At 37.7% G+C, this 24,625-nt stretch overlaps 1 protein-coding gene across 1 annotated transcript in view; it reads right to left on the bottom strand.

Annotated features, from left to right (window-relative positions):
* The window catches only part of ADGRV1 (adhesion G protein-coupled receptor V1), a 538,620-nt gene that overhangs the window by 356,824 nt on the left and 157,171 nt on the right, over positions 1-24,625 (bottom strand). Inside the window, exons 53-64 of the mRNA XM_055564426.1 lie at positions 22,958-23,104; positions 20,162-20,417; positions 18,487-18,689; positions 16,876-17,052; positions 16,334-16,513; positions 13,936-14,115; positions 10,493-10,657; positions 6,631-6,748; positions 4,625-4,748; positions 2,539-2,677; positions 2,190-2,375; positions 1,675-1,907 (exon numbers count right to left, since the gene is read on the bottom strand). Of these exons, the coding sequence (XP_055420401.1) occupies positions 1,675-1,907; positions 2,190-2,375; positions 2,539-2,677; positions 4,625-4,748; positions 6,631-6,748; positions 10,493-10,657; positions 13,936-14,115; positions 16,334-16,513; positions 16,876-17,052; positions 18,487-18,689; positions 20,162-20,417; positions 22,958-23,104 (2,108 nt within the window). The remainder of the gene's footprint in view (positions 1-1,674; positions 1,908-2,189; positions 2,376-2,538; positions 2,678-4,624; positions 4,749-6,630; positions 6,749-10,492; positions 10,658-13,935; positions 14,116-16,333; positions 16,514-16,875; positions 17,053-18,486; positions 18,690-20,161; positions 20,418-22,957; positions 23,105-24,625) is intronic.

Raw genomic sequence — 24,625 nt, 5'->3', positions numbered from 1 at the left:
AAATAAAATAAACTGAGTACATAATTGCTTAGCATGAACTGAAGAAGGGTCCTACTAGCTCCTGTAATTGAGTCTTATGAAGCTCAACACGAAAATACTTTTCTTTTCTGAAATGATGTTTGAAATAGATTTCTGCACTGCTCTCAGTTATTACTGCCTGGATAAAATAAAAACTAATATACTATCACTAAACGTAGGTCATGGGAAGATAATAAAACTATAAGGAAACTGGGAAGAAGTTGGAAAATGAACTTCTAGGGCTAGGAAGGTACTGCTGAACACACACTAAACCACTTTAGTCCCTCCTTCAATTTCCAAATTCTACCTAGTATTTTTAACCTTCCCAGCTTTAAAGTTTGAAAGCTCATTAATATGATTATATATAAGGCAAAATTAGAAAACTGGGCATTAAAATATTAAAATAAACTGTTATCAATAGTCAGAAGGATTATGGCTTAGCTGCTTAACATAACTTAATATCAAGGCAATACGTTTTCTAGAAACTAGGAAAATTGGGTTTATACTATCCTTTTCAGATCAAAGTAAGCCTGGAAATGTATCTGGAAGAAAAACATTACTTCCTTAGAATTAGGCTTAAGTAGGAATTGGGTTTTTTAAAGGATAGCAATGGGACAAATGCTTCAAGCCTTACTTAGTCAAAAACACAGATATAATATCACACGTAATGTGCTATGCTTATCAAAGTTCACTCAATTAATTAAAACTGACCAGCGCATGTTTTAATACATTTACTATAAGGACAAATTCATTCCCATCATCAGACGCAGACTCATTTCTGGAAACTGAAGATTTGAAGGGTTTGTCAGCTCACAGCCAATTCTTCCCCAGGGAATGATATACATCCTGCCTCCTTCAGGGAAATATTTTAGTTAGAAGAAAGCTTTAAAGATTGGCATTAATATCACCAATGCAAAAACATTTTCACTGCATGCACAAGTAAACTTCCTCTAAGAACTATCTAAATGGAAACATGATTCCAGTTGAAGGTTACGCATGAGCCAGAGATGTCGAGGTGTTCCCTATGCCACTCAAGCTCTGAGCATTTCATCCATTTCATCACGGAACACGTGTTCCCCACCCTGTTAAGCAAGTCGCTCCCACTAAATCAGAGAACAGGAGAGTCTCAACAGGGTTAATTCTTGATCCTCACTGAATCCCTGGTGCACTACCCACCAACTATCTCTGACTCAGAAATTCTTCCCCTGCTTTAAAAATGCCACTGGGGCAAATATCTACCTCATTCATCCACAAAGAAGACAGTACAGTCTTCTGAGATACCAAGGAAAGAAATCTCTCAGTCCAGCCCACTCCGTGGTGTACAGACAAGAGGTGGGGGATCCAAAATCAGCCCCGCCAGCTGACCTTTGACCTAGAGAACAGCTCCTCTCTTTTCTCACCGATTACTACCAGCTTATGCCATGTTCAATTCTCTTGCTATGCAGAATGACTTTACACAACGGAAATACATACTTTCAACTTTCAGGAAAAAAAAATTATATTTTACAACGTGGAATAATTAACAGCCTTTGCCACCATGTCCTGTTCCAGCGTCACATGAATGTTGAGAAAAAGCTGGGGTAAACCATCTTAGAGCTTAGAATTAATCCCTGCACAGCCCAGCTTTGACTCTTCCTTTCTTTTTCCTATTTTTACCTTCCCAGGAGTTCCACCTCCGACATCACAAGGGAAAATTCCTCAGGACCTTCAGGAAGGCTGTCATCAAGGATTTCAATGTGCACGCTTTTCACCGTCTCTCTGGCTTCAAAGAGGAGCTGCACAGGTGGAGGCAGGAAGTCCACGCCGACCTCGGCTGTCCCGCTTACAGCCTCCAAGCAGAGCCTCACGCGGCCGAAAGACCCACCTGATCGGATGACTGTGAGGTTAACCTGCGCAAGAAGCAATGTTTTTTCATTTGGTTTGGGTGAGTACTCTACCAGGCCAGACTTAATTTTGAGTGTCTCCAATTTTACTTACCAGGATTATCTGGAAGTTCTATACAAATTGATAAAAAATGTATATAAAGTCGACATTAAAATGATAGCAGGAGCACATGAAATCAGCTGTGAAAATCAGCTTGAGAATGTGAACATAGAAGCACATTTTAAAGATCGCTCGTGATACAAAAGATAAAAAGTGACGTCTACGGCTTTAAGCATTCCACGCGCTACCTTTTGTACTTCCTCCGTCACTCGCAGCTGCTCTTGCGAAAAGGCGAACCGGCCATAGGGAAAGTCACTGGCCACCACGGTGATGGTGGCGGTGGCGCTAGACTCGCTCAACACTCCGCCCTCGCTGACCCCAGTGAGCCGAAACTCATAGAAACGCTTTTCCTCGGGAAGGTCATCGTTCAAAGCCTAGAGACGGACAGAAAGAGCCACTCGCAGCAGAATCTGAACATTTCAAGAAAGATATATATCACATAAGCAACGACAACAAGCTGTGATATTAAGCCTACCCCCCGAACCACACACACAGACTGACAGCAAAGGGCGTGACAGCAATCAGTAACTGAGGTACCTGTATCACTACAACGGCCGCAGACTGTCCATCTCGCATCGTCAGCTTTCCTGATGTTTCAGCAAATTCCTCCAAGGAAGGAGGGACTATCCTCCAGGACACTGTGACCTCCCCAGAAATCGCTGGGCCACGAATAAGGCTACAACAGTGTAAAATGTATATTTCAGTACACTTTTATTAAAAGAGCTTTTCCTAGATATTTGCTGTGTCCTTCAACAATAACAAATGTTCATTTATTCCCAGAACATTATGCATTTTTTTAAACCTGGTATTAGAGTACAGTTCATTTATACTGCTGTATTAGTTTCAGGTGTACAGAAAAGTGAATCACTTATGTATGTTCATATATCCACTCTTGTTTAGATTCTTTTCCCACATAGGTCATTACAGAGTATGGAGTAGAGTTCCCTGTGCTATACAGTAGGTTCTTGTTAGTTATCTATTTTACATATCAAAGTAAAGTTAAAGCGTTAGTTGTTCAGTCCTGTCCTACTCTCTGCGACCCCATAGATTGTAGGCCACCACGCTCCTCTGTCCAAGGGATTCTCAAGGCAAGAACACTGGAGTGGGTTGCCATTCCCTTCTCCAGAGGATCTTCCAGACCCAGGTATCAAACCAAGGTCTCCCATGATGCAGGCAGATTCTTTACCATTTGAGCCACTGGGGAAGCTCCATTTTACATATAGTAATGGGTATGTATCGATCCCAATCTCCCAATTCATTCCTCCCCACCCTACCCTCTGGTAATCATAAAGTTTTGTTTTCTGCATCTGTGGGTCTATTTCCATTCTGTAGGTACGTTCATTTGTACCCTTTTTTAGATTCCACATATAAGCGATAGCATATATTTGCGTTTCTCTGCCTGACTTACTTCATTCAGTACCACAATCTCTAGGTCCATCCATGTTGTTGCAAATTGCATTATTTTAAGAACATTATTTGCATTTAAATAACCTTATCTATCAGCTATAAAGCAAATGAAAGTCAAAAAAATCCCAAGACAACACCCAAAATACTGAGCTTGTGTAAATCTGCTTGACAAGAATACTGGCAAAAGCCGCACACTAAAAGCATAAGGTTGAAAGGAATTTAAAAAAAAAATGCATGTACAGATTCTTCATGTACTACACAAGGTACAAAGTTCAAATAGACTAAAGAACAGGAAACACTTCATACATGCAATACTACTGGAAAAACAACCAAAAAGATAAAAGTTTTAACATAAATCCAGCTACTTTATTGATAGTTGCTATTCCACCCCTCATGAGAGAATTTATAATAAACAAAATTGCCTATGATCATAATGTTGTTGTTGTTTTGTTTAGTTGCTAATTTGTGTCCATATTTTTTGAGATCCTTTGGATATATAGCCCACCAGGCTCCTCTGTTCGTAGGATTTTCCAGGCAAGAATAGTGGAGTGTGTTGACATTTCCTTCTCCAGAGGATCTTCCCAACCCAGGGATCTAACCTACATCTCCTGTGTCTCTTGCATTAGCAGGCAGGATTCTTTACCACTGCACCAGCTGGGAATATCTTAGTTATATAACAGGTCCTAATTTTAGAACATCTTAAAATCTTTGATTCAGATGATTTTTTAAGGAATGATTTTGTAGCTCAGATATACAAGTAGCTCCTATTTTATGGCATAAATGACAAAACAGGGCTGAGAGCTAGACGTTGCTGAGATCTCTTGACATCGCTCAATGTGCTTTCCTCATCATGGGCTCTGCAAATCATCTAAAAACCACAAACCTCAGATTTAACATCCTGCTACCTGCTAAGCCGCTTCAGTCGTGTCCGACTCTGTGCAACCCCATGGACTGCAGCCTACCAGGCTTCTCCATCCATGGGATTCTCCAGGCAAGAACACTGGAGTGGGTTGCCATTTCCTTCTCCAGATTTAACATCAAGACAGGTAAAAACATACCTTCAGTGTTTACAAAAAATGTGCTGTTGCCACAGGATTGTACCAGTTTATAAGAAGAATATGTCCGCACTGACAGCAATGTATTTAGGGCACAAGAATGCTAATTAAATGCAACTTCAAAATTCTCACCTGGGCAATGAAAATCATGAAGCCCTTACCTGATGATGGCAGTACCATTGTATTTTGCTGAGGGCTCTCCAATGAGGACATGCCTAGATGATGGAGCTATCCCAACTTCTCCAGATGCTCCCTTATCTCCTCGAATGATTATTGATGCGCTACCTGAGTTCAAGATGATACATAATACCGCTCATGTAGAAAACACATGTATTTACTTAATACATGCCTGGCAAAGTTCTAAGGGATTTACATATACTAATCCTGTGAGTTAATCTTCATGATAAGCATATAAGTTAGGTACTAATATTATTCTCATTTTACCAACGAAGACATGCAAGTGCAGAGAGGCATTGAAGACACTAAGGCAAATGACTTGCCCACAATCACGTTTTAATGAAAAGGATAAAGTGGGCAGTACTTCCAATACCACTCCCATGACAAGCAAGTATGGGACTGCATTCTACCCTACGTATTAATCCACTTCTACAGTAACCATTCTGCAGTTCACTATAAGTGGCTATGTGGCTATCTCTGTTAGCTATGTAGCAAAAGCAAGAGTTCTTGGGGACCCATTTTTTTTTTTAATTTTCTGACAATCATTTGCTTCTAAAATTTGTTTATAAAATGTGTCAAGTATTCCTATGAAAATGGAAATAAAAATCGTATCAAGTAATTTGAGTATTCATATCATAATCTGGCACTAACTTAAATGAGCTTGTTTCCAGAAGCACACATTAGAGTTTCAAGAAACAAAGGACTGGATTATTACACTATCACTTTCTGTGGCAATGGATTAATAGCACAAACAGTGGTTTGTCAAGTGTAAGTATGTCACAGTTAGGAATACATTATGAATTTTTTTATATTAACAAATGATTTACCTTGATCCACTGGTATACTCTTGTTCTTGCACCTAATTAGTCCATAGACACATCAACTCTGCTGTGTAACACAATGTAAGTAACTGAGCTAGCTGACTTAAGATTTGTGTAAGAATATAATGCAAAGATATGATTGACTCAAATGCCTGAAGGAAAGTACTCTAGATAAAAATGCAAAAAGATTAACTATCCTAGGTGACATCTGGGGTGACAGTATATGATACTCTCTACAATTCTAAGAATTTCCTTGGCCACAGAATTCTGCTTCTTTGGCCACAAACCCTTGCACAGGATGAAGTTCTTAATTTCAAAAAAGGACATGCAACAGGAACTAAGCTTTCATATCAACGTTGCTGTGCCATTGTTTATGGGCATTACATAATGAAACCATTTTAGCACCATTAATCCTCTTTCTCCAGATGTAAGAAACACATTTTCACATGGACCATAAGCAAATGAGAACTATGATACCTATTTCTGAAATGCTGAAATATCTAAGTAGTTATTTTATGATGAAAACAGGTATAGATAGGCTGAAAGAGACATAAATAACAGGCTAAGTTTTAAAACAACATTTTATTACAAAAGTAATGGTGGTCATTTTAAGTATGCGTAGAAAATACAGCTACTCAAAAACCACCATCGACATTTCAAGTACATAATTCCTAATGTTTATGACATGCACATGAAAAGTGGGCTTACACTGAACATGTTATAAAGCCAGTTTTATGAACGTAAAAATTATCCATGTAATTAGATGTTCTTAATTTTGATGCAAGTAAGGCTTTTTCTGCCACATTTTTTTGAATACCTGCAGAGTATTCTGTTAAATTTCACCAGTTCCCTGCTATTGGGTCATTTAGGAAGCTTTCATATTTTACTTTATGAACACTACTAAAGTAAACATCTTTATTTTTTTAAAAAATCACACAGCTAAGGAGTATGAAAACCCTGGCATGTGACCCTACCAAGGCTGCATGTTATAATTTTAGCTTTAAAAAGTCCTTAGCTGTCATACAAGTAGGAAATAACATCCTCATGTTTTAACAGACATTTTTTGAATTATAAAAGCAAACACTAACCATCATTGTAACTACTAATTATTTGTTCACATTTTTCCGAAAAACTACTTCTTAATTTCCAAAAATGTCGCTCTCTCTCACCTTTTACTGGAGATATTTCTACCTCATCAACTGAGAGCAGCTGAATGGTGAAACGCCTGTCCTCCTCCAACGTGGCGTCCTGAAGTGTGTGCAGCACAATGGTCTTCTGGGACTCAGTCTACACCAAATGAGAGGAGAACACGTGTTTTCAGAGTGGCCAAACTTAAATTTTGAATGTTCTCATCAGCAGAATGACATTTAAGTTCATAAGCATTTTTTAAAGATGCCCTTTCTTTAAACCCTTTAGAATTACGGGTTTCTTCCAGAGATAATTATTACATAAAAATTAGCTCTGAGCAAAAATTCCATTAAGATTCTTAACAGGAAGAAGGGAAAAATTTTTAACATAACTTTCAAATTTACTGAAAATGTTCAACCACTGAGAGTTGAATCACTTGAGTTAAATGGCCACAGCATGATATAAATAAATCACAGTGAGAGGTGTAATACTTATAAGAGTTATCTACCTACTACCCCTTTTTGCTATTTGCCTCTAACCACTCCTGCTTCCTTCCTATTCCTTCCGCAGGTGTTGATCTCAAGAGAGCTCATATTATTCCTTCCCTCTCTGGTCTTACACTTAGCTCAGTAATTTCTTGGAACATATGGTAAGTTTTCAGTACAGACTGGAAGAGAAGGAACAAGGAAAAGCAAATGCACAGAAGACAACACGCTTAATACTTTGTGAGGTAACCATGACAGAAATCATTTTTATCTTTAAGGTCTCCTCTGATGCTGACTGAAAAAAGTCCAATTTTTCCCATGCATCACTGAATAATTTTCCACAGTTTGAATTCTGCTGTTTATTTCTTCTTATCTCAGTACTGCAGGCTTCCCTGGTGGCTCAGTGGTAAAGAAGTCACCTGCCAGTGCAGGAGACGCAGATTCGATCCCTGGGTTGTAAAGATCCCCTGGAGAAGGGAATGGCAATCCACTCCGGTATTCTCAAGTGGAAAATCCCATGGACAGAGGAGCCTAGGGGGCTACCGTCCAAGGGGTGGCAAAAGATTCGGACATGACTTAGAGACTAAACAATAAGAATCTTAGTTCTGCAATCATCTTTTCTTTGAGATTTTTATGTATTAAAAGTATTATTTTAATCGCTTCACTCTAGTTGCTCTTTCTTCAGAGTTCCTTTTTTCTATTTTATAGTACTATACTTCTTAAAAATCTTATATAAGAGCTGCTGCTGCTGCTAAGTCGCTTCAGTCATGTCCTACTCTGCGCGAACCCACAGACGGAAGCCCACCAGGCTCCCCTGTCCCTGGGATTCTGCAGGCAAGAACACTGGAGTGGGTTGCCATTCCCTTCTCCAATGCATGAAAATGAAGTTCTACTCTTCGCGACCCCATGGACTGCAGCCTACCAGGTTCCTCCATCCATGGGATTTTCCAGGCAAGAGTACTGGAGTAGGGTGCCATCGCCTTCTCTGGTTTGCTTAGCTACACAGCCATTTGTTAGAGTGGAGACATAGGTATGTCAGAGCTGAATATTCAAGAACAACAAAGCTGTTATGCAGAAGTAAATGAAACGCACCAGATTGCAGAGCAAAGAACAAGATAGAGGGAGTCATATCCAGGGTCACCCACAAGCTTATCCCTCCTGGTGTTCAGTACTCTGAACAAGGATGGCCTTATTCCCTGGGGGAAAAATCAGACTATTTGCCACTTTGGCATGAATATCCTGCTAACATCAGAAAACCTTTCTAATCATCTGGGAAGCAGATCTAGTGATTAGAATCCAGTAACTGAAAACTGACTGCTCATTATTACTATGTGAAATCTCCAAAGAAATTTCAAAGTAATCTCTAAATTCTTCTCATGCCAAGTGAGGATTTTACAGAGGGCTAGGGCATGTAACTGAGAGGTCTCCTGGGCCATCACATATCAGAATCCAAGACGTGAGTGGTTGAAACATCTGTGACACCTGGCATGGGATAACTAATTCCATTAGAGAAACCAATACCTCAAAAAAGGCGGCAGAATGTCCCAAGTGGCAAATGGATTGCCAGAGGGCATCACTGACTCCATGGACTGTCCATGGAATTCTCCAGGCCAGAATACTGGAGTGGGTAGCCATTCCCTTCTCCCTTCCCAACCCAGGGATCAAACTCAGGTCTCCCACATTGCAGATGGATTCTTTACTAGCTAAACCACCAGGGAAGCCCAATCACCAATTAGAAAATTGAAAGAAAAAAAAAGTATTTGCTTCTGTGTTGCTTGGTGTTGAAAGCTCTCATAAAAGGCCACTAGACTCAAAAAAAAAAAAAAAAAAAAGACTATGTTTCATTGGAATTATCTTATTTGTATGGTCAGTTTTCTTTTAGAAAACCACCTTGGGGACCTTCTACTCTTATTTTTTATTTCGTTTACAGAAATTCATCTGCTTAGACTTTCTACATCTACTATATATCTATTAGAATCAATTTCATATAGGCGTTTACATTTGAGGCCTGGCATGCTGCGATTTATGGGGTTGCAGAGAGTCGGAGGCGACTGAGCAACTGAACTGAACTGTACTGATACAAAGTAATCTCTTACAATTTTGTGCTTTCTCTTTTAACAGTTCTTTCTTACTTGGTCTTATCCTGTGAGATTATTTTTTGTGGCTTTTTAAAAAACTTATCCACCAAAAAAAAAAAAAAAACCTTATTCACCAGTTCTACAATTTTTCAGGGTTTTAACTAATTCCCTTTTGTTTTCATTTTTATGAATTTAGGAATGATTTATGCGAACATGAAAGTAAAAACCATGAAAGACGGATAAATCCAGACTCCCCAGTTTCTTCTCTTGTCTACTTGTCTATCCCAAAGCCAATCATACTATCGTATTTACCTCTGATACATACTATCTTAAATTCAGTTGGGGAAGGCCAGCCTCCATCCTTCTTTGTGAGTTTCTTGCTATTCTTGGTCTTTTACATCTCCATAAAGGTTTCAGAATCAGCCTGTCAATTCTCTTTCACTTTGCCATCCCTCCTTCCAGGATAAAAGACCTCAGAGTCTGGCTGATAACTACTAGTTGGCTCTAGTTAGAATGGATTCATGGAAACCCTGTGCTTGGATTAACTGGGAGGAAGGTACAGCCAGGATTCCTTCCGAGAGGCTCTGTGTTCCATGTTTTAGAGCCGAAAGTTCTACAGGTAAGAAGACATCATGGATCATTTTAAGCAGGAGATGGCAAAACAAGATCTTCCTTTCAGAAAGGCAGGAGGAGAAAGGGATGAGACAGGACGAGATGGTTGGATGGCATCACTGACTCAAGAGACATGAGTTTGAGCAGACTCCAGGGGATGGTGAAGGACAGGGAAACCTGGCGTGAATTGTCCATGGGGTCACACAGAGTCGGACACGACTGACCGAAAAAAATAAATCAGAGGCACAGATAATGGACAGAAAAAAGATTTGGAGTGGGACCATCAGTTAAAAGATTACCCAAGGAGAGATGATGGAGGCATGGTCTGTCACAACCGTGACAGAGGAGGAGGAACAGAAAGGGTATTTAAAAGGGAACACTGACCAATCTCGGTTGTCAAATATATGCAAGAGTTACAGGACAGATGGAGATGGGGACGACAGCTGGATGCCCTGCTTGCTTGACCGGTTTTGCCCTCAATCAGGGGAGGCAATGTGGACAGCAGAGTAGTTTTAATGGTTGGATATAGGCAGTGTCAAAACTAAATTTGATTTCAGACATTTAGGGGTGTGTATGCGTGTGTGATTTTCCCACGGTGCATATGATTTCAAAAAATTCCAGACATAGTGAATACTATTAATATCAAATGAATTTATAAGCAATACTCTGGAAAAGAACATCAAAGACAAATTAGAGAAAAACTGCAAGCATCCTGACAATGACTATACCTCATTAAAATGAAGCATCCCACTTAAAGGACTGAGGTCATCCTTAGCCATCTCGTCTAGGGTCCACTGAAGTCGGACAGCTCCTTTACCTCCTGGGGACCGGACAACGGTCAATGTCACGTATGAATCAGGGTCATCAGACAAAAGGGATTCATCTACCATTACCTGAAAAAGAGAAAATCAACCGCAATTTCCGAATCTAGAGTTCTATTCATGGAATCACGTGGCAGAAAAAAAAAAATGCTTCACCAAATTCCATTCTCTTTTTGTCCTAGACACTCAGCTACTTGGCATTTCCTAACTTCTTTTGCAATTAGGTGGAGATTGTTACGGAATATCTGGCATAAAAAATATAGGCAGAGCCTGCTAATCATAGTCTGGCCAACAGTTTCCCACACAATCTTCATATTCCCTCTGTCTCCATTTGCTGGGTGATTAGAGGAGGCAGAGTCACAGATGGAGAGTCTAGTGCCTGAGATGCCAGTTGGAGAAGAGGTATTCATAAGACCCCAACTTGGAAGAGCATCGTAGGACTTTGGCATAAAGAAGAAATAAACTATTAAGGAACTGAGATTTGGGGATTCTTTTTATGGTAGTAAGACTCCCCACATAATACAGACCTAATATGAATTACACACATTGACTCTGTGAAGCAAAGTCCAAACTGAGCCTATTCCATGCATTTGCTATGTAAATACAAAAATATGGCACAACACCTTCCATTTTCAAGAAAGACACCTATTTGCGTTTTTTGTTTTTTGTTTTTTTAATGACATTTTGCATTGGTGCCAAGAGTAGAGATTTGGAGCCAACTGATATTTATTGGGACTTCCCCAGTGGCTCAGATGGTAAAGCATCTACCTACAATGCGGGAGACCCGGGTTCGATCCCTGGGTCAGGAAGATCCCCTGGAGAAGGAAATGGCAACCCACTCCAGTACTCGTGCCTAGAAAATCCCATGGATGGAGGAACCTTCTTACATATACTATGGGCCTCCCTGGTAGCTCAGACAGTAAAGAATCTTCCTGTAATGCAGGAGACCCAGGTTCAATCCCTGGATCGGGAAGCGCCCCTGGAAAAGGGAATGGCTACCCACTCTAGTATTCTTCCTTGGAGGATTCCATGGACAGAGGAGCCTGGTGGGCTACAGTCCATGGGGTTGCAAAGTCAGACACGACTGGGCAACTAATATTTTCACCTTACCTTATTTAAGCCTCACAAAAACTAAGGAATCTGAGGGCCAAAGATACACATATATTAGGAGAAAAGGAATCTGGGATTTAGTTATAATAATTTGATTCCACACTAACTGTTGTTCATACCACTCCTTAGAGGCCAAAAATATCAAATGAGAGAGAGTTAAGTGAGAAAAAAAAAATCCATTATTAACAAACTGCATATATAAGTCCTTTTTGTTTCTATAAATAGTAACATTCTAGTTTCAGCTTCACAAGTGTATTTCCATAAGTCTCTGCTTTACCCAGGGCTTTGGTATATTTAGCACATTGTCCTGGGAGCAGCTTATTAATTTTGACAGATTAATACCAATAATCTTGTCTCAGGGTTTTTCAATTCTGAATCTAATCAGTATCACCAAATAATGCTACCAGAATATTCACTATGTGCACAAAATACTGTATCTTATAGATACACGTTAAATTCCATGTTATCAAGAGCTTCTGGCTGAAAAAAAAGATAAGATATAAGGAAAGGAGCCACAAAGGGTGAGCAACAAGCTACTGCTATTGTTATCAACAAGTAAAATAGCAGTTGACACCTATTGAGGGTAAAGCCCAATTATATATGCTTTACATATAACAACTCACTCTTCACGACAAGAGTTTGGGCACCTTAGATCTTACTTTTAGATGATAAGACAAGTTGGAAATCTGAGGCTATTACAGTAAGACAGTAGTTCCCAGATCAAGGGTACACTAGCGTTTTTGCAGTAAACTTTACAACTGCAGCTAAAGTAAAATGAATAAATAGACATTTTTTATGAATAATAGTGGAACTCTTCATTTTCTCAAAAAGTGAGAGAAACTTGTAAATACACTCCCCAACAGCTAAGTCCAAAAGTGTGACAAAGTGAAAAGTAAAAACATTATTATAAGGTTTCATCAACCGGAGGCTGGACTACTTAAACCCTGAACATTTATAATCTAACCTCAAAGCTAATAGAGAATACATTTTAAGCACATTGCACACATTTTCTAAAAACAAATTGCATATTCATATATACTATTACTCTGCATATATGCAAAGAAGGCCTGGATGGAAATATAATCAAATATTAATGATATCTACCTTAGAGCAGTAATATTATGGCTATTTTGTTTCTTTATACCTTTTGTATTTCCCAGACTTCTTAGGCTGCCTGCAAAACACTCATGGATACTCTCGTGTGAATCTTCCACCCTTTACAAAACACTTACTTCCACTCATTCCTTTCTCAAGGAAGAGTATTATGAGACTACAGCAGCAGAAGTACTCTGTTCTTTTATAGTTTCCATTTTCTTATGAAGTTGAAATTTCAATGATCAAATAATTAGGCCGTTATTAGTGTCTATCTAAATTGTGGTGCAAGCCGTAGTTCTAGCCTTGCAACCAAAGAACAGTAAAGATAATAAGTATTAGAAGTATTTGCTATTATTTAAAATGATCTAAGGTGAATTACTGATTATCTATAAGTGACAAAACAAAGGGAATGGTGACACAGGATCCAGAAAAGTTGTTGTACATAAAAATTATCTAAAGATTCGTATGGCTGTTTCATCCTGAAACTTCCTTTGAAAGACAAAGTCATAGAAATTATGATGTAATCATTATGTCAATAATTATGATACACTTTATTTTATATTTAAGGTGTAGAGATAATTTAGTACTAGTCAAAGCTTTTCTCTCTCAGAGGCTGAACCAATAATAATTGGGCTCACTCTTGTAGGTCTTGAAAGCAGGCAGTCAAGGGGAAGTAAGAGGGGAGAGAGAAGAAATACAAGGAAACACATGAGTCAGGGCTGATTGTCATGTTTTGTTCAATATAAATCAAGATAGAAGACCCAAGAGGTAAGGAATATAAATCTCTCCCCAGTCAAACCATCCTGGGGTCAGGACGTAACAGAATCTGGATGGCAGTCTGGTAGCAGAGCAGGTAAAGAACAGAATGTCCAGACAAAAGTACCTCGTGGTCTGTCACAGCCAATAATGGAAATGTGTTCTCCTTTTTAACTGCCTGAGGCTAAGAGCTCTCATTACTGTGAAACTGCCTAGGTTCGAGGACTGGCCCCTAATTCAACAGTCAACTCAAAAGAGCCTTGAGAAAAGAAGCTTTAAGTAAAGAGTAATGAAATCTAGGAAAAAAGAAAATTACCTTTCTGCTATAAATGAAATGAAAAATGAGCCTAGAGGAAAGCACCCCGCACCCCCTGATATATTTCACTTACAGTCTTTTCTTCAAATCCAAATACTCCAAATGGAGAGTCATTTTGTGGAATAACAACAGTTACCACAACATCATCGCCAAGTCTGCCACCTCCAGCCGCCTTGATTAAGGAAATATTGAACATCTCCATGAGCTCAAATTCATCATCATCAATTATGGTGATTTCTATCACTGCCGTAACCTATAAAAGAAAAGAAGGAAGAAAGGAAAGAGGGAGGGAGAGAAAGAAGAAGGAGGGGGAGAGGCAGGAAGGGTAGAATGTGATACTAATTTTTGATGGCAAACATTTTTAGTAGAAATTTAGAAACATAGTACCAAAAAAAAAAGCAGGCATTTTCACCTGTTGTGTTCATAATATTATTTTAAAGTCATATATTTATAGTATTTCAAAGTCGAAAGGTTTCAGTTCACTGTTTCCAAAATAAAGGAAATTATATAGTAATAAAATATAGTTACAGATTCAAAAAAAACAATGAAGTCTTATTCTTGAACAAAAATATTTTAAAAGTCATGCAGGTTCTAATAGCCATTGCCCAAACATAAATTTTAGTATATTTGGTATTAATATGACCTGATATAAAACTGTACCTCATAAATGATTACTATCTTCTGCAACTAAAGTAAATCCTTTTGGTTTCAAATAATTGTTCGTGTTATTACAAGGGAAAAAAACAAGAATGAGAAAATCCAAATTCTATTATTAGAAGTTTGTGATTAGGGGTTTATTCATCTGCCTGGCTCTATGTTAAAAGTTTTTATAACTTATAATTTGATCCAGCTTGTAATATAACTATTGGTCACAAAAATATTCCAGCTGTATGTCCATATTTAAAATCCTTTTTTGTATCCCAGAGGGAAATGACATAGACATTTATCGAGAAATGGTTCTCCTCCCTAAAACCACCTTTAATATAATAACAGAGAAAATGAAAAATCTGGATGACATTCTGTTTCTCAGGGAAACAGAAACCTGAACAAAATCAAAGGCTAAAATATAAGCTTATCAAAATGCCTGCACCTCGTCAATACTGTGGAACACAGAATACTTGCCCTGCTGCTGCTAAGTCGCTTCAGTCGTGTCCGACTCTGTGCGACCCCATAGACGGTGGCCCACCAGGCTCCCCCGTCCCTGGGATTCTCCAGGCAAGAACACTGGAGTGGGTTGCCATTTCCTTCTCCAATGCATGAAAGGGAAAAGTGAAAGTGAAGTCTCTCAGTCGTGTCCGACTCTTGGCGACCCCATGGTCTGCAGCCTACCAGGCTCCTCCGTCCATGGGATTTTCCAGGCAAGAGTACTGGAGTGGGGTGCCATTGCCTTCTCCAATACTTGCCCTACAGGATGTTAAATTTAAGAACAATGATGATCCGAAGGATGTTAAGTGATGGGACTTTAACTTTTTGAAAAGAATAAACTACTGATAACATAAAGTTAGAAGGCCACATCAACGAAAGTCAATTTGTTTCTACTTTTAATGTAAAATCTACATTTCCCTTCCTCTTAGTAGAAAATGTTTTATAGTCCAAAATTTGCTAAAATCTCATGATTTCAAATATGAACAACAGACCTTTATGTGTAGGAAACTCTAGATCTGCATGCTTATCTTTCAGCAGTACTTACTATCCCCCAAGGGCAACTAATAAGTTGATGTACACTATGCATATCTGTGTAGGCAAAATCGGACTGCACGTAAATTGATACTGCTCTTTGAAGTTACTAACATTTTCATGATTGTTCACATGCTTTTTCCACTTACTGATTTAAAAATTTATGAAAACATCTTATGCTTACATATTGCAAAATGCCCAGTTCACAAGCTTACAAATCTTAAGGAATATTTTGTAATTTTAGCACTGGTTGACCCAAATCTAGAATACTGCTTTTCAGTTTTTTCCAGTTTTAACTACTGTGTTCCTGTTCTATCACTTCAGTCTTTTTTAATTGTTAAAAAAAAAAATTGTTGGATAACAATAAATGTACATAATAAATATCTTTAGTAATAAATGTATGCACTTTTGGTGCAAATCCTAAATAAATATTTATATTTATAAACATTAAAACATAGAATAAAAACCTAAAATTCATAGGAATAGTCTAGTTCATCAGGCAATATTTTATACATACTTAGGCACCTCTAAGCCAATTATTATCCTTTTATAACTTTATTTAAAATAGAATACAAAGTGGGAAAGCTCAGAAAGGGTGAGATTCTTGCTTATTTATATCCTCTCTCCATGTCCATTAATAAATTATACATTACCTAACAATATCTCTGTTAGCCTGACATGGGAATTTAGAATATTATACATTTAGCTATCACCACTGCACGTTCATTTGGTAGATGCCTATAAAATGTCTGAAGTACAACCAAAAAATGCTAATATGTCTGTGACTAACATACTTGTCTATCTGCAAATTCAAGAATCCCATGAGACGGCTTAAAGTCTTCTAGGCCAGCACTGTCCACTGTTGCTTTCCAATAAACCTTTACTGCCCCAAAGCTTCCAGCCAGCCGAACTACAGGAACTTGAAGAACGTTCAGGGGTGGAGGCACCTCATAGGCAGTAATAACTCCAACATCCTTTAAGTAAAGAATATGTAAGTTAAAATGCAAGACAAAAGTAACTCTTACAATTCATCACTATCTAAATTTATTATCTCTACTACTAGTTCTTATACTTTACTCTTCAAATTAATAGCTGGATATAAGTATGCATATTCAGTCTTCAGAACTCTTACATTTAAATGTATTGTAAATAAACTTGCTTAATCCCTTGGTCTAGCTCAAAGAGAGCTTAAGAATTAGTGTATAAGAAAAACTTTGAGAGATATTTATTAATATCTACAATAAAAGTCAATTATTTTTCAGAACATACGGGACACTGGCCCAATCAGCAGGTGCAAGCTTTTGTATTACTATAAACATGTGAAAGTTCGTCTCACTCTGGTAACGTGGAACTTAAAAATTCCTCTGGGATCATCATTTTCTTCAATCATTATCTCAGCCACTTCCAGCCCCGGCCTTCGCACACTGGGCTGTCCTGCAGAGAAGTCAGAGTTCACCAGGCGCACCTCTGTGATGCTGACAATAAAGCCTTCCTCCAGCTCGGGAACATCATCCTAGGTGCCAAGAACCAAGGGAGAAGAGAGAGAGACGGGGTTTTATTTTTTAAAACACATTCAATTTGCATTGGAAATGCAATATTTTTCAGTAAAAAATGACATCGACAGGAATAGGCTGCTCTACCACACACACAAAAAAAATATTCCTTTTTTATGTTTTAATACATTTCTATTGACAACCTCAGAATCTAAGGGGATATTTAAGCATATGGGTGATGTTACCCAATGGAAGCCACATACTCATGAGCAAGTAAAATAAATTAAAAAAAAAAATCTATCCTACAATTTTGACCACATCCTATTGAATATGTTCTATATATATGACAGTCCCTCAATTTAGGAGAAGATGGTAAATGCTTGATACATCTTAAAAATGAAAGTTCTACACTTTAAAAAATCTAATTATAACCATATTTTAATTAACTTTAAAAAAATTGTTATCTTATTTTTCAATAGGTAATAAAAAATTTCAAAAGCTAGAATACTTAGTGAAAATGAAAGGAAATCTCTGTTCTATCCCTCATGTCTTTCCAGAATGTCCTCTCCATAAGCCACTATTATCTAATACCATGAATACCACTATTAATAACACTATGTTATACAATATTATATTCACTCAATAATATGATTACAACTAATATTATATAGTACACAATATAAAGATAATATTTAATTACATATTAGTGATAACACTATTAACCAATTTCAGTTTCCTTTCCTTCATTACAGATGTATATACGAAGTGTATACACATTCTCCTTAGACAAAGGAGAGAAAGAGAATGATCTAATCTATCTGAAGACTAATCTTAATTCAAGTAATCATATGAAACTGATACTCAAAATAACCAGATGAACTTGGGCATTTTATTCATTCAGTTATTAGTTGAAAACAACTAACAAACCAACAGAATAGAGGATCCAACCAGACATATAATCAATCCAAATTCAACGCTTCAAAGTTCATTCCAGCAATATTCCAGTTCAAAAATAAATAAAAAAATGAATTCACTTGTTATTTTTATCTTTACATTATAAAATATTCATTTATTATTAAATATTAGAGGTTTGCCTGGTGGCTCAGTGGTAAAGAATCCACCTGCAAAACAGGAGATGCTGGAGACATAGCTTTAATCCCTAGGTTGGGAAGATCCCCTGGAGAAGGAAATGACAACTAACTCCAGTATTCTTGCCTGGAAAATTCCACAGACAGAGGAGCCTGGTGGACTATAGTGTTACAAAGACCCAGACCTGACTGAGTGACTAAGCACACATATTAAATATTAGGGTGAGTGGGAGCATTAGAGTACTTACATCTTAATATTTTAAAAGTATATTTTTTAAAGATTTTACCTTTAAGAGCATCACATTTTTATCTTTTATCTTCATTTTCCTTTATTATCATATCATACTCATTGAAGCCTAGACTCACCGGCAAAATGGCAACTTTGACATAAGTTTCTTTTATGTTTTCTTTCATTATTATCATTGTTTCTTGTAGCACATAGTCTTCATTCTCAGTGGCTTGATTATTGATGTGCAGTAAGAAATTGGGTTTAGCTACCAACTGAATGGCTATGTCTCCAAGTAATCCTTTATCGCGAACGATTTGTAACTGAAGAGCGGTGACGTTCTCTACGAGACAGACGTGCCTTAAGTAAGTAAACTTTTCTAACAGCTGTTGATGCTATTCTAAGCACTTAGGGTGGAGTGTTCTGACTATCTCTTCTAGACAGGTAAAGAAAGACAGATAAACAAATATACTCCCAAGGAATACTTCGTGTTTTTCCCAACCAGTCACCAGAGCTGTGCTGAAATCACCATACACTGCCCGCATTAATTCCCAGTTTTAAACCCTCACTTCTGGGTCTCTCTCACTCTCTTATGTTGCACATGGCATGCCCATTAACAGAACTGCTGAAAATACTAAGAAAGTGCATACCTGGAGGATGAGCAGAGGGGCTAATGACAAATGCTAAGAAGATTCTTCAAAAATGAAAAATTAAACACACACAGTCATTTAATGACTCATTATTAAAAGAGCAAGTTTGTTCTTTGGCTATCACAGAGCTGAAAGTATCTCACAACACCTATTTCACTTCTTAGATTTTTAAAATTTAATTTGCTAAAGATGGAAAAAAAAAAAGCATGTCAATCTTCCCTACCAGTCTGTGAGTTTCTAATGACCGAATACCATGTCCTTGCTTCCAAAACATGTAGCGTGATTTTTGGTACTTACTAGGTGCTATGGTTGCTGAATGGATAACAGATCGTTTTACTTTTAGGCTACTATTTCTGTTCCCATATATACAGACATATAAAGACCTACGTGAATAATTACATGTCATTTTTCTCCATCAGTTATTTAAATGAAAGGTCCTTAAAAGATGTCTGTTTCTATTTGAAAATTTTAGAACCTTCAGATAGCATAGTCTTAATACTGGGATGGCCAAAAGATTCGTTCAGATTCTTCTGTACTGTCTTAAGAAAAAACCCAAACAAACATTCTGAGCAACCCAATACATACATATTATATTTAACCTTTTATTTAAATAAGTCAAATGACCTTTATCTATAAAAATCTACTTATTCTACAATTTATACAAATAGTCAGGCAAAGATGTCAACATGAAACTCAAAGGAAACAGGGAAATAGAAACTGATCACTCATACTTCACAGAAAAATATTATTCTAATTATTGCTTTGGGTTTAATAATTAACATCTCAAGTACCACATGAATTTCCCTGTGCTGTTGACTGTTTTCTATAACTACTGAAAATCTATACAGGAGAAACTGAGCAAGAAAAGAGAACAGATAGATTAAAAATGAAAAAGAGAAAGTTAAAACAAAAACCAAACACTTCTACTACAATGATTTACTAAAACATTAATATTTCTATTATGACAGTAATATCTCAAAAGTATTTCATACAGCCATAATGACACGACCAGACAATTTAATAAAGACAAATAAAAAGTAAAAAGGATTACGACCTGTCAAACTGAAAAATATCATACAAAAAGAAATTTATATCCCCAGTAAATATTAGAATTAAAATATTCAATAAAACTTATGAGAACCTGAAAATATCTAGCAAGATTTACCTTTGGGCTCTGCTACTTTAATGAAGAGAGACTCGGCATGCCAGCCGACCAAACCATAAGGTGAGTCATTGGGCAGAGTGGTTATCACAGACTTGTTTCTTTTCTGATCAACAGTAGCACCTTTTGATGGGTCCTCAACCCCTTCTGTGATAATACGGATGAGTGTTACAATGACAACCTCTGACAATTCTGGTAGATCATCAGCAAGAACAGTCAGAGTAATTGTAGACAGTGCCTGGCCTTCAGAAAATGAAATCTAAAATTTTAAAGAAAGAGGATTTTATTTATATTTTAGTTATCACTGTGCAGTAAGAATATCAAAGGTTAGATTATCTTTTAATACTGACCATATCTTAAATAAGCAACAACATATGATCCTACAAATCAATCAAATGCCTTTCACATGAGAAAGAGAAGATTTTTAGGAAAAAGAAAAAGTAAACCACTACTAAAACTTAAGCTAATAAATCATGTAGCCCAACTGTCCTGTCCTGGAACCTACATTCTTAATGAAACACTGATTACACATACTCTCTCTCTCTCTCTGAAAAGTTAAGTCCTAGGTACCATATATAAAATCTATAAACATTAAATATCTTCCTCTACAAAATTTTTGCTAGGAATGCTACTTCCCTTGCTTAAATTCTGAATGTGTTATTTAACAATGATTCAGTCAAAATAGAAGTAGAAAGACAGAGATACAAATCAGAGCAGCTCTCTCCTGTGTCTCCATTATCTGAAGATTCAAAACTGAATTTGCTAAAAGGCACCTGAAGTCCTTTCTGATAGGCTTCTGTCTGTTTCTTGAATGTCATTTCCCTTTGTTCCCCACCTCAGAATTTATTCTCTAGTAATAGGGACACAGGACTTCCCTCGTGGCCCAGATAGTAAAGAATCCACCTGCAAGGCAGGAGACTCAGGTTCAGTCCCCGAGTCGATAAGTTCCCCTGGAGTAGGAAATAGCATCCCATCCCGTATTCTTGCCTGGGAAATTCCATGGACAGAGGAGCCTGGTAGGTTATAGTCCATAGGGTCACAAAGAATCAGACAAGACTGAGCAATTAACACTTACTTACTTACTTATTAACAGGGATACAAACTATTTACAACTATTTAAACTAGCATTACAAGCCTATTTTGCTGGCACTCATCTCTCCACCTAGAGAAGGCACTTCAGGATATAAACTCAAGAGCTTTATTAATAAAATCAGGAGTAAGAAAACTACTGCCCTTTGGTCAAATCCATTTTTTAGAAATCAAGTTTTACTGGCAAACAGAAAAGCTCATTTGATCACATATTGTCTATTGCTGCCATGTGCTACAAAGGCAAAGCTGACAGCTGGAGAAAAGACCATACAGGCCCTAATGTCTAAAGTATTTACTATTGGATCCTTTACAGAATTTACTCACCTTTGGATAAAATACTTCTCATCCAAACTACAGTCCACACTTAAAGACACTCTCAGGCATTTAAATTAGAAGTAATTTTAATTAAGCTTACATGAGAAATACTAATTGGGGAAATGTAATTCAGAACCTGAGAAATACAACTTAAAAGTTTTGGGTAGTTTGAATACATATTCACTGCAATACAATTTGCCATAATATTCTTAAGACACTTTGCTCCAATCATCTTTCCAATGATACAGAAATCTAGAAATGATGAACCAGAATAAACACCTACCCTGTTTAGTTAAAATTCCACGAGAGGTCTTTTAAAAGTACTCTTCAGAGAAACACTTGGGCAAAATACACAAGAGTAATCTATTAAACCCAAGACAAGTCAAGGAAACAACCCATCCTCCAATTAGGAACCAAAAGCCCCTTGAACCCTCTCTTTGTGAGTCACCTACTTCTTTGGCCCATTCTGAGTCCATCCTCAAACTTGTGTCATGGATGTCTACTACCCTCCAACAGCACATAATGTGATACTCTCCCAGACCCCTTCCTGTGACTTATGTACCTATCCTGCAGCTATTGGGAATAACAGCTTCTATATTTCTCATAGGAACTGTCCTCAGCTGCAGCACACTATTGTATCCAAGGTTATGCCCCAAAGGGCTTCCCAGGTGGCTTGGTGGTAAAGAATTCACCTGCTGAAGTAGGAGATGCAGGAGACACAGGTTTGAGCCCTGGGTTGGGAAAATCCCTTGGAGAAGGGAATGGCAACCCACTCCAGTATTATTGCTCGGGAAATCCCGTGGACAGAGGAGCCTCGCGAGCTACAGTCCAGGTGGTTGCAGGAAGTCAGATGCAGCTGAACACACACGTATGCCCCCAAAACAGAGGTGATATGAGACCAAGGATCAGCAAATCAGGGCTGCGATATCACATCCCCTCCCTCAAGCTGGAAAACAGGAAACTCCACAACTACTGACCACACAAGTCTGGTCTACTTTTCCATACACCTGGCTGTTTCACATGTACTTGTTCTCTATTCATAGCTTCTATTCTGCCCACATCTCAAAACCACATTTCCAGCCCCAGATGCATTGGTTTTATCTTTCTGACTGTGTAATACACCCATAATCTGGCTGACTAGTGTACTGAATTTCAAAAGGGATAGTGTTTTTACAGGTAGTTTTGATACTACAGGGGCAAAAAGGAAGAATCACTACAATAAAACTAACCTTAACATGTAGCCCTCTCTATGGTGATTAGGAGGAATCCAGGGGTGACATGGTCAAACTCAAATACTTCACCCATGCCCACCACCCATGGGCAGGGTTTGGTCCCATGTATCAAGAGTAACCACAATTTAAAAGTGACTTTCCTATAATGTTTTAAATTACATACCACTCCTGAGGTAGGAAATATATCACTAATACTTCCGTCAGCTTCCCATGCTACGGTTATACGACCATATGTTCCTTTTAAGCGTTCCACATTCAAGGTTACTAGGCTATCTTGCTCCATTTCTTCCACTTGCTTATATAATGAATTCTGGAAAATACACAGTTAGTCGCAGAGAGCTATTTGAAATTATCTAAGCAGACTTTTATTTCATGATGGCATGCATTTGCAAAATTCACAGTACTAAGCAACATATTAAATAAAAAACAGTAATTTTAAAAATGGTAATGTAGATGACCATGACTGTACTTTAAAATATGCGAGTTTGAATAAGTAAAAGACTAAGTTAAAGTAAATGAAAATGTTAATTTTATAGCTTTTTTTTCCCCAGCTCTATATTTTTCAATTTTTCTTCAATACACGTATATCATTTTTATACTCAGAAAGCATGCTCATTTGTATAAACAGTATACACAACATGTAAGCAGCTTGTAGAACAGCAATGTCATAAGGAAGTCAGCAGAACAGAGAAGCCTTCTTCCTCCCCTACATTAAGCTCTGGTAAAACTTCCAGGTCTTTGCTTCCTGATTGTAAAGTAAAAGTGTTTGGTCTACGTGGTCTGCAAGGTCCCATCCAAACGTAATGACATCATGAGAACCTAGGAGCTCCTTTCTGATCACTGACAAATGTCTCCTAGCCTTACATTCATATCCTCTGAAACATTTCCACAGGCTGTGACGCTCCCACGGATGATGTTCCATTAGCCAATGCTCTTTACAACTGTTTTTCCTGCCAGAACGATCCCTCTCCCTCCTGTTAGAATCCCCTACTCCTTGGCTCACCTATACTTCTGAGCCTCTTTCCTTTGTTCCAGACTGATTTCTGCATCTCTCTGACTGGAACTTTCTTTGCCCAAAGCCTGCAACTTCTATTGCGGCCATTTAACGAACTTGTCCTCAAAATTAATACTCCAAAGAATCTCTTCTTAAATAACCCTGCTTCTTCCATAGGCAATACAGAGAGAGTACAAAGACTTTTAAAAATCTTCCCAGTAAGGTTTTTCCTGTCTCTTTACTAAATCTGAAAAAAAACTCCATTAATTTCTCAAATGAATTAAAAAATTTCATTTAAGCTTATGAACGCTTCTAGTTAGAATGCAAATTTGAGAAGATATCCAACCCTATGGCAATATTTTACATAGCATCTCAACACACTGCTACACATGTTACACAGTAATAAAATCCTGCTTAAGGCAATCAAACATTCCTACAGAAAGTGCTTTGATTTTAAAATATGCGTATAATTTCTTCACAAAAGACAATGCTTTAAAAAAAAAAATAAGGAAAATGCCATTTCAGAAAAGAAGGCCTCTCTGGTTTCACTCCGTCTATTAACAAGGATTGGTAAAATGAGGATTTAATATAGCCAGAAAATATTCAAGAAATTGTCAACATCTTCTCAAGTCCCATCTTGGAATGAGGTTGCCCAGACACAAGAGGCCTGTACTGAGGAACCTGACTGAGTGGACTGAAGAAACCCAGGATTCTGTCTATTGGCAAGGATCACACCACAGTGATTTGATAGCTCTGAAGCAGTTAAGAAACAAGTTTCACAGAGGTCTATGCTTAGGCAGTTGAGGAACCCAATAGGCTCCCCAACTGCAGCATGAC

This window comes from Bubalus kerabau, chromosome 1 (assembly GCF_029407905.1).
Source record: "Bubalus kerabau isolate K-KA32 ecotype Philippines breed swamp buffalo chromosome 1, PCC_UOA_SB_1v2, whole genome shotgun sequence".
NCBI classification, from domain to species: Eukaryota; Metazoa; Chordata; class Mammalia; order Artiodactyla; family Bovidae; genus Bubalus; species Bubalus kerabau.
The sequence above is the reverse complement of the archived record's forward strand: the minus strand, read 5'-3'. Positions and strand labels throughout refer to the sequence as shown.